Here is an 11,104-nt window from a genome sequence, read left to right as displayed (position 1 = left end):
CTGTCTTTATGGACTGTGAGAAAATTTTAGCTTTTGACCAACATTGTATCAATAAGTGTGTGCATTTGATTTCTTTGTTATAGTAATTATGAAAATTTTTTTTCAAATCTGTATTGGCCACTGCCCAAAACAATTTTTAAATTTTTTTATGGGGAGCATGGGGGCTATGTAAGTAGGCTGTTTAGGTTTTCTTATTGGTAACGCCACATAGCGCTCTGTATGAAGATCACTGGCTGTGCTGTGTGCAGTCTGTGGCTGGTTGGCATTGTTGTAATACTCGCCATTGTAGTGTCTGGCAGCTGGATGTAAACAGCGCGTAGCGTTGCGCAGTTGGAGGTGAGCCGCCAGCAGTGGTGGATGTGGGGAGAGAAATGGCGGTGTTTTGAAATTTGTAAGACTGGATGTCATGAACTCCTATATATATTATGACTTTTGATGATATTAAGGTAAATACATTGTTTGTTCTCTATTAAAATCTTTCATTTGCTAACTATCCCTATCAATGGTTAGTGCCTTCTGTAGTTTGAATCTTTTATTTAGCTGGCAGTAGTTCGGGTAACCAAGATTTTTGTGAGGTAAGCGACTTGTGAAACGTATAGGTTAATGTTAGTCAGGGCCATTTTTTTGTAGGGATTTTTGAAAGTCAGATTGCGTTGCGCTAAAAATATTGTGTGTCAGTTTAAGCACAGTCATGCACAATTTTTCTAAGGGGACGTTTCACGTCTTGTAGACCTGTTTGGAAACGCTTGAACCACTCAAAACTCGCGAACATGATAAAGTCTTCGCCATAAACTTCTTTTAGTAAAGGGTAGGCTTTAGTAGCAGTTTTTCCGAGTTTGATGTAAAACTTCACTCTATTACTACACTTATTATTTTTCTGGTAAAACAAAATAACAGCTCTTACAGAAACGAAGGCCACGGCCACAATGATTCATTACAGACACCAAAGATAACGCATTCGACTGAGAAAGCTTTACACTTCATAGCTAGTGGTCGTTCATCTCTGGCGTGTGCGTACTTTCTCTGTCACAGAATCAGTCCCTTTTGTTGTATAGCCACAGCTCGTATTATTGTACAACACATAGTTCAGGATGTATGTCGTCATAAATTTTGAACTGCGTGAAAACGAAACTGCAGTGCAAAATGAAGGTGAAATTTCGACTGGTGTGGCCAAGCAGTTCTAGGTGGTTCAGTCTGGAACCGCACTGCTGCTACGTTCGCGGGTTCGAATCCTGCCCTGGGCATTGATGTGTGTGATGTCCTTAGGTTAGTTAGGTTTAAGTAGTTCTAAGTCTAGGGGATTGATGACGTCAGATCGCGGGTTCGAATCCTGCCCCGGGCATTGATGTGTGTGATGCCCTTAGGTTAGTTAGGTTTAAGTAGTTCTAAGTCTAGGGGATTGATGACGTCAGATGTTAAGTCCCATAGTGCTCAGAGCCATGTGAACCATTTTTTGAAGGTGAAATCTGTGTGAAAATATCTGTGAAATACGTTAAATACGTGTGTGGAAAGATTTCACCCAAACTTGATACACGTATTGCTTACTATCTGGAAAGACATACTATGGAGGCAAGAACCAGCAACCTCCTCTTGGGGTGGGGGCTTTATGTAGTGAGAGTGGGGGAGGGGGAAGAGGAGGTGGATATAGAGGGGGAAGAAAGAGATGGACACAGTTAGTGGGCAGCAGGAGACGGAGAGGAGGTGCTGGACTGCGAGAGGGGAAAGGAGGAGATAGAGGGGAGGGAGGAAGAGATTAATGTAGAAGGGGGACGAAATGGAGTGGAGGGGTGTGGGTAGAAGGAGATGGAAAAAGTGGGTTCAAAATGATTCAAATGGCTCTGAGCACTATGGGACTCAACTGCTGTGGTCATCAGTCCCCTAGAACTTAGACCTACTTAAACCTAACTAACCTAAGAACATCACGCACATGCATGCCTGAGGCAGGATTTGAACCTGTGACCGTAGCAGTCACACGGTTCCGGACTGCGCGTCTAGAACCGCGAGACCACCGCGGCCGGCGAAAAAGTGTGAGGAGCAGATGAACAGAGGGGAGGAGCTGATTGACATAGACAGGAAAAGAGCAAGTAGACACAGAGAGGGGAGAGGAAGACATAGACAGAGAAAGGAACAAGGAGGATAGGAAGAGATTGTGAAATTGAGGGGGGAATAGGAGATAAACTAAGAAGAGGGAGGAGGAAATGGACAGTGAAAGAGAAGAGGACGATATGGACAGGAGGAGGGGGATACAAACAGAGAAGGGAAGTAGGAGGAGATGGGGGCAGAAGAGAAGGACATAGACAGGAACAGAAGGAAATGGAGGGAGGAGGCGACGGAAAGCAAGACAGAGCAGAAGACGGACAGTGAGAGGGGAAATGAGGTGATGTACAGAGAAAGGGGAAGGAAGAGATGGACAGAAAGAAGGGGGGAAGGGATGGACAAAGAAGGGGGGAGGAGATGGAGGGGGGGAAGAGATGGACAGAGGAGGGAATGGGCAGATGGACAGAGGGGGAAGAGTGGGTGAACAGAGGGGGTGGAGCAGGTTGACTGAGAGATGGAAAGAAGCAAGATGAACAGATAGAGGGGGAGCAGCAGATGAAGAGAGAGGCAGGCAGGGGGAAATGGGTAGAGAGTGTGGGTTGGGGAGGTGGACAGAGATAGGAGGGGGTAGAGAAAGGGGGGTAAGGAGGAAATGGACGTTTTTTTATGTCGTATGGTTAGGGCCCCCCATCGGGCATACCATTCACCGGGTGCCGGTCTTTCAATTTGACGCCACTTTGATGACCTGCACTCGATGAGGATGATAGGGTGATGATGTGGACAGCATAACGTCCCAGTCCCTGGGCGGAGAAAATTCCGTGACCAGGCCCACAAGATTGACAATCCGTCACACTGACCATTCAGCTACTGTGGGTGGACAGAAAATGGACTAATAGAAGATTAAAATAAATACACACGTGGACAATACAGATTACCTAGCTAAAATTTTTACTTTGAAGCCTGAATTATTTTTTGACGTGCAGCACCAATCCGAAGAAAAAAAAAAGAGGTTTTACACCAAGCAGGTGAGGTAGGAAGTGGGGCGGCGAGAGATGCAGCCTGGAGTCCGCGTGCAGACCCCGGCCTGCGAGGCCGCCGGCAGCTGCGCGCTGTCTGGCGCGGTATATAAGCGCCGTGCGCCGGCGCGCGCCGCCAGTGTAGTGCAGTGGGCAGCGGCGGTCTGTTGCCTCGTCAGTCCCGTTGCCATGGAGCTGCGCGGGATCAGCGCCGCCTACCTCAAGCAGGTCAGTCTCTGTCTCTCCAGCGGCCCCGTCCGGGTCAGCAGCCACTCCTGCTGCACGCTGCGCCGAGATTCGCGAGTGGAAATCGGCGCCCGCGATCTGGAGCTGGCAGCGAGAAAGCCGCTCTCGCCACCCTTTCTGCGAGGTTGCGTTTCTACTCGCGTCGCTACGTCAGCTGCCGTGGTTGCGAGTGTTCAGTGCAGTTTTGTCATAGTGCATAGTTCCCTACTAAGTGGCTCCTTAAATCACATAAATCGTTATTGGTAAAATGTTTGAAGGAATTGAAGACTGCCTATAAATTACTCAGTGCGTTAAATATAAACGTATGCTTCCGCGGCTATTGTCAAAATCAAGATTAAAATAAATACACACGTGGACAATACAGGTTACTTAGCTAAATTTTTTTTTCTGAAACTTCCTGGCAGATTAAAACTCTGTCCTAGACCGAGACTCGAACTCGGGACCTTTGCCTTTCGCGGGTAAGTGCAAAGGTCCCGAGTTCGAGTCTCGGTACAGCACAGAGTTTCAATCTGCCAGGAAGGTTCATATCAGCCTACACTCCGCTGCAGAGTGAAAATCTCATTCTGGAAAATTTTTCTGTTTTTGTGACCACCTTGTCAATATGTAAAACTAGCGACGTTCCGGTACTATTGCAAGTAACGTTCTTCAGGGTGCTTCTGTTTACTATTACAGTTACTGTTACAGTAAACAAAAACACCCTGAAGAAGGTCACTTCAATAGTGACCGAAACGTCGCTAGTTTTACATATTGACAATACGGTCACAAACCCAGAAATTTTTTCTTGATTACACAGAAGGTTCTTTTCCGAATTTTCGTACCCAAACTGTGGGTGCGAATGGACTAATGGGATATCAAATTGACCAGGGTGAGGTCTAGTTTTGGCAAGAAATATTTAATTGCTTGGAAGTAATTAGGATAAGTAAGCCAAACTTAATTAACGATGTGAGGGAAAAGAAATATTTCACGTACAGATGTTGCTAGCTATGTAAATGAAACGTCAAAACGTTCATGTCCACAAGGTCTAGTTACACTCGTTGGGTATTTAACTATTTCTTTCGAATCAAGTAGTAAATGTACGTCATTCGAGAACAGCAGACGCTAGGAAAGCAAATGAGACGTCAACAAGATTATGTTTTTTGAACAAAACTTGAAACAAAAAAAGATAAAGGAAACGATTAAATGTTTTAAGAAATGACTGAAAGAAATGAAATAGATTAGAGAAACTTTTGACTCATCTCTCAGGATGCTCGAAATCATGTACAGCAAATGAGGTGCGTCAAATGTTTCTCTAATCTATTTTGTTTCTTACTTTTAAGCAAACGATTTCAAAAAACATTTGATCAAACTTTTTCACTTTTTTAAAAAAATTATCGATTTTACTGCTAAAAGGATCTGACGAATCGGTAATGTGCTGGAGTTCTTTTCTCTCATTTGTAACAGAAATAGTTTACACGCTTCTCCCAGTTAGTAATCAGTCAGTGACATCAGTTTTGTAGGTATACGCGTCCTAAACAGGAAAAGTCCTCCTAGTTCTTTTCATATGTTTCATCTGTAAAATTTATGTGGACAGAGTGCGCCACTTGCGTGTTGTACTTGGTTGTAGAGTGACCTGTTGCGTACGATCAATGCGGAACTTCGCTCTGTAATACTTGAGAACTGTACTTTCTCTCTGCAGCTGTAAGGACTTCCTGCCTAGTTGAAATTGTATTGCGGACCGGGACTCGAACCCGTTTTGTGCTGAGTTGTGCGCTTCACCTTCCTGCTGTAATTTTGCTAGGTGTTGGCGTCCTAGTCGTTTCCGACATCTCTTTCACTGGTGAAATTTTTTCTAACCTGTAATGGGCGTGATGCGTATCAGTGTGTTTTCCGAATATTATACAATATGTTACGTACGGTGTTGTGGAAGACTCCTGAAAACTGTAATTCCTCAGAGTGGTACTTTCTCTTTACAGTGGAATATAAACTGTAATAACTTTCTGACAAAGTCCTGTGTGCCGGTCCGGGGTTCGAACCGTCTTTTACGCAGAACATTCAGGGTTCGAGTGTCTTTCGAATAAATGAGTTGTACTCTTCTCCCTCGTAGCTACCGCCATTAATGCTAGTTCTGTAGGATCTCACATGCTAGACTACAAAACTTTCTCCTAGCTGTTACCGGTATCTGTTTCATTGGTGCTGCTTTATTTAGCTGATAGTGGGCCAGATGCATAAATATGTATAACATGCACACACGAAAACATACTTTTCACCCTATCAAAATCCATCGGAGTTCTTCATTCTATGTATGGCTGAAAATGCTTGGTTCCTTTTTGCCCATTTTAGATCGACAATATATTACGTAAGGCTGACTCGAAAGATCATTCCAAATTTTTTAAAACTTCAGAATTATACGTACTTTCTTTGTGTGGAAGCGCACTGACTTCTTAACGAATTGATTCTACTTTGCGCAGAGTGTAAGGTTTCGGTTATTTGGACAAAAATATGTTACACTCTTCATACTCTTAGCTTTTAGCCATTTCCGCTAACTTTGTAGATATTGACGTGCTTGAATTCAAAAAATACTCTTTGTTGCTTTCGGCACTATGTTCATTGTTGAAACGTTCTGTTTAATTTAAAGCTGTTGCCTTTGCCATGTTTCGAGCCAGCACTTGTACAGACAAATTGGGTTAGAGTTCCTGTCCGGTAAACAAGTTTTGTTTTTCCAAGAAACTTATCGTGTAATAATTTATCTGTTCTTTTTTCATAGCATTAACTCTTTGAACACGTATGTTTTGCAGTCATTTTGTCCCTGGTGGATGGACGAATACAGTGGACCTACTGAAATAGTTGTATTGTAAAGGCAGCAACCACTGATATTTGTTGATAAATTTTTAACGTGTGATCCAATATTTTCTGACGAGAGAGATCTCACATCTGGTAGATCATCATATCACGACTGAAAACGAAGAGTGCACCATCTGCATGACGCATGAAAACTGGTCGTAAATCATTTGGAGATGAGCAGGAAATGATCGAATCTACTCACTGTTTAAATAAATAATATTTTTCAGAAAAATGTGACTTGTTACCGACATTCTTATCTAATATGAATTTTAATCGCTCTAGAAAGTCTGTGCTCATTTTTTCTATTTTTCTGTAAGGTGCGAGATTTGAATTTGACAGTTAGCTTCACGTATAGTTCTTGTTACTGCACACAATTTCACAATACCGAGAAACATGGAAACTTCCTCCATGTTGACAAATTTTTGTTGTCCATCTTGTCATTTTGATTGCGTTTCACCTTCCAGAGTACAATACATCATGTCATCCGTTGTTCAACCGGTTCCCAGGAACGAATGGGCTATAATGATAACGGCAGAATATCAGCCACATTCCACTATCTCCTGCGAATGAAGGGTCCGTTTCCTCAAGTGTATTAGCCGTTATCAGTGTCTTGCTGTTGTGGAGAGAGGCATGATTAGCGTACGGCATTTATCTGTCTTCGCAGAAATGTAATTATTATAGGCGAGAAGACAAGAGAAATTTCCAGTGCGTCATGTGTTACTCATTAAACCCTTGATCCCAATCACCCTCGCGTGCAACTTTTATATACCCTTAGGTAATTCAATGCAAGAACCATTGGGAGATTCAAAACACGAACGTAGCACATTTTTCTACTACCTAACGTGGCTTCCTTCTCTTGCAATGCCTTCTGTAAGTGAGAGACGCAAGGTTTACCATACTCCGTGCTTTCGATTCATCTGCGTGCAAGTACACAATTGGAGCGAGATGGTGGGCCCAACTGGACTCGCATTCTAGAGCAGCCATTCAGATTTAAGTTTACCGTGCTACCCACGAATATGTTAAGAGAGGGTTTCCCCCTTTTTGTTCCTCTCGCTTACAGACCACAGGAAAAGCAGTCGTCTTCATGTGTCTGCCATTATGTATCTTGTTTTTATTATGCTTTCATGCAACGTACTATGGAGGTATAATACTTCTTTTAGTCTGTTTTAAATTTTTCCCTCTGAACTTGTTTTTATTTGATCCTTTCGTGTGACTTACGGTGGAGGCTTGTTTTACAATCTGTATCGAATAAATTTTCCTGTAAACTTACATGGTAGCTCTTCGGGAAAAGCTCCCGGGTAAGATCTCTGCGTATGGTCTTAGCACTCTCGTATCAACTAAACTCCCAGTTTATACACGTAGCAGAGAACCCCTGTGTTCAAAAGATCTTCCTTTTCCACAATTTCAGTGGTTTATCCATAGCAGGCTGAGTGAAGTGATTAGAAGCGGAGGGAAATTTAGCACAGCGCCTATTAAAGCACACTAGGGTTCAAACCAACCCTTGGACCAACGACGTTATCAATTTATGCACGTTAATGGTGGTAGAACTCTATGACTGTGGACTAAGTTCTCTGAAGAAATACAGAAGGCTATCCTATTTTAGTCTATCTTCAGTTGGCGTAATACACTACTGGCCACTAAAATTGCTACACCACGAAGATGACGTGCTACAGACGCGAAATTCAACCACAGGAAGAAGATGCTGTGATATGCAAATGATAAGCTTTTCAGATCATTCACACAAGTTTGGCTCCGGTGGCGCACCTACAACGTGCTGACATGAGGAAACTTTCCAACCGATTTCTCATACACAAACAGCAGTTGACCGGCGTTGCCTTGTGAAACGTTGTTGTGATGCCTCGTGTAAGGAGGAGAAATGCGTACCATCACGTTTCCGACTTTGATGAAGATCGGATTGAAGCCTATCGCGATTGCTGTTTACCGTATCGCGACATTGCTGCTCGCGTTGGTCGAGATCCAATGACTGTTAGCAGAATATGGAATCGGTGGGTTCAGGAGGGTAATACGGAACGCCGTGCTGGATCCCAACTGCCTCGTATCACTAGCAGTCGAGATGACAGGCATCTTATCCGCATGGCTGTAACGGATCGTGCCGCCACGTCTAGATCCCTGAGTCAACAAATGGGGACGTTTGCAAGACAACAACCATCTGCACGAACAGTTCGACGACGTTTGCAGCAGCATGGACTATCAGCTCGGAGACCATGGCTGCGGTTACCCTTCACGCTGCATCACAGACAGGAGCGTGTGCGATGGTGTACTCAATGACGAACCTGGGTGCACTAATGGCAAAATGTCATTTTTTCAGATGAATCCAGGTTCTGTTTACAACATCATGATGGTCGCATCCGTGTTTGGCGACATCGCGGTGAACGCACATTGGAAGCGTGTATTCGTCATCGCCATACTGACGTATCACCCGGCGTGATGGTATGGGGTGCCATTGGTTACACGTCTCGGTCACCTCTTGTTCGCATTGACGGAGCTTTGAACAGTGGACCTTACATTTCAGATGTGTTACGACCCGTGGCTCTAGCCTTCATTCGATCCCTACGAAACCCTACATTTCAGCAGGATAATGCACGACCGCATGTTGCAGGTCCTGTACGGGCCTTTCTGGATACAGAAAATGTTCGACTGCTGTCCTGGCCAGCACATTCTTCAGATCTCTCACCAATTGAAAACGTCTGGTCAATGGATGTCGAGCAACTGACTCGTCAAAATACGCCAGTCACTGCCCTTGATGAACTGTGGTACCGTGTAGAAAAAATGGTTCAAATGGCTCTGAGCACTATGCAACTTAACTTCTGAGGTCATCAGTCGCCTAAAACTTAGAACTAATTAAACCTAACTAACCTAAGGACATCACACACATCCATGCCCGAGGCAGGATTCGAACCTGCGACCGTAGCGGTCGCGCGGTTCCAGACTGAAGCGCCTAGAACCGTTCGGCCATACCGGCCGGCCATTTTCAATGCACAAACTGTTCCGGACAGCCGGCCGCGGTGGTCCCGCGGTTCTAGGCGCGCAGTCCGGAACCGTGCGACTGCTACGGTCGCAGGTTCGAATCCTGCTTCGGGCATGGATGTGCGTGATGTCCTTAGGTTAGTTAGGTTTAAGTAGTTCTAAGTTCTAGGGGACTGATGACCACAGCAGTTGAGTCCCATAGTGCTCAGAGCCATTTGAACCATTTTTTTTGTACCGGTCAGGCGAAGTACAAGTAAATTGAAAACATCGTTTCTTGGAGTAATTCAGGAAATACAAAACTCACACACTGAACACTAGTACCATCAAAGATGACCAAAGTCAGATGTATCGATAGTGAAAGTCTACGAACAAGCAGGTGAGGTAACATGGACTCTGTCCCACTATTTTTTGACAAGGAAGAGAGCAAGATGCCACGTAGAGTTTAAACAAAAACTTCCATCCCTGTTTACAAGGTTGCTCGCTAATTTAATCTCAACAGCTTCATTAATAACACTGTCCCAATGGCTGGACGTGTATGCCAATATCTTGGTATTGTTATACAACATAGGGTGACCAATATCCAAACAATGTTTGGCAATAGTATATCTGCTTGGCCGCTGTAATCGTGTGTGCCGTTTATGCTCCGTACATCGGTCCTCCACGGTCCTGATAGTCTGACCAATGTATTCCATGCCACAGCTACAAGGAATGCGATATACAGCCGCCTTACGCAAACCAAGATCATCTCTAACAGAACCCAAAAACACTCTAATTTTAGATGGCGGTCGGAAAATGCATTTCACATCGAATTTCCGTAAAATACGACCGATCTTGTTGGAAGTGCTTCTTGCTGTGACGTCCCTTCCCTCCTTCTGCAGTCGTCGGGAGGAGACGCGATTCGTAATGATGTTCGCCCCCGTCAGTGTGACGTGGAACAGCACCTGTAACTCTCGTAAAACACAGCTCTTCGCGTAATTAATAAATATTCTATTGTTCGTCCGTAACAGTCTTATTAGTTTGCGTTAACTGATCAATTATTTATGTCCGGTTAGTTTTGTTGAGTAGTGAAATCTTGGTTCTTAATCCTATCATTACGGTGATTTTTCCCACAATCCTTAGCGAGGATTAATAATTGTTCGTAATTCCGTTGCTATGCCGTTGCTACGTTTAGCAACGGTCCAACGTAACTCCAGAGATCACTTATGTTGAAGTAACGTCCTTGTAACACCCCGTAATGCTGATTTTTATATTATTCACCTTTCACTGACTGTTATTCCTGTCTTCACACAGTCACTTAAAATGTTTAAAAGTTTCAATCACTAGCATGAACATACGTAATCTTATTCCTTGAATCATGTAGGCGACACATCTCTTGACTAATAGTTTATTAATCTTTTGGTAATTAATTGTTTGTCCCTATCACATACACACACCGATATGTCATTCGAGATTAACTTCCCTTCAGTCCAATAATCGTGCCGTTGACAACAACTTTTGACTGAACGGCGCATTGGTTTTTACTCAGGACTTTGTGTTATTGTGTCCTGGTTAAGAGTAAGAATAGTTTTCGTGTCACTGATCCATTACTATCAAGTTCGCAACTGTTATTCAGGCCGAAGCTTAAGTCCAGTAAATCAGTATCACTCAATTAAAATCACCATCGCGATGATAACGGTAAAGATTACTTTATTCAGTCGAATGACTGAGTATGGCTTTAGTCTTTCTCTTCCGAGCTATCGAACTTTCACAACTGAAACAATCTAATAGCGTTTGCTTCCAGAAGACTATCGCAGTAGCACTCTAGAGCGACTCAAGAGCAACTAACTAAACATTTCCGTATCCGAGTTGCACTGTAGGTGCATTGAATTTCCTTTTCGATGCGGATACAACTCTCTTTCAAAGTAAATGTTATCTTTGACCGAATTACCTCCTTGGATTTAACTTTCGTTCATATGAATTTAAATTTATTCTATAGATGTTTAAAAGATAATACATGA

General features: G+C 43.6%; 1 protein-coding gene across 1 annotated transcript in view; it reads left to right on the top strand.

Moving 5' to 3' along the window:
- The first annotated feature begins 3,194 nt into the window (after positions 1-3,194).
- Positions 3,195-11,104, top strand: part of LOC126282405 (facilitated trehalose transporter Tret1-2 homolog) — a 235,273-nt gene continuing 227,363 nt past the window's right edge. Inside the window, exon 1 of the mRNA XM_049982072.1 lies at positions 3,195-3,281. Within this exon, the coding sequence (XP_049838029.1) occupies positions 3,243-3,281 (39 nt within the window). The 5' untranslated portion in view covers positions 3,195-3,242. The remainder of the gene's footprint in view (positions 3,282-11,104) is intronic.

This window comes from Schistocerca gregaria, chromosome 1 (genome assembly GCF_023897955.1).
Source record: "Schistocerca gregaria isolate iqSchGreg1 chromosome 1, iqSchGreg1.2, whole genome shotgun sequence".
Taxonomy (NCBI): Eukaryota; Metazoa; Arthropoda; class Insecta; order Orthoptera; family Acrididae; genus Schistocerca; species Schistocerca gregaria.
Note: the sequence above shows the minus strand (reverse complement) of the source record. Positions and strands in the feature narration are given on the sequence as shown.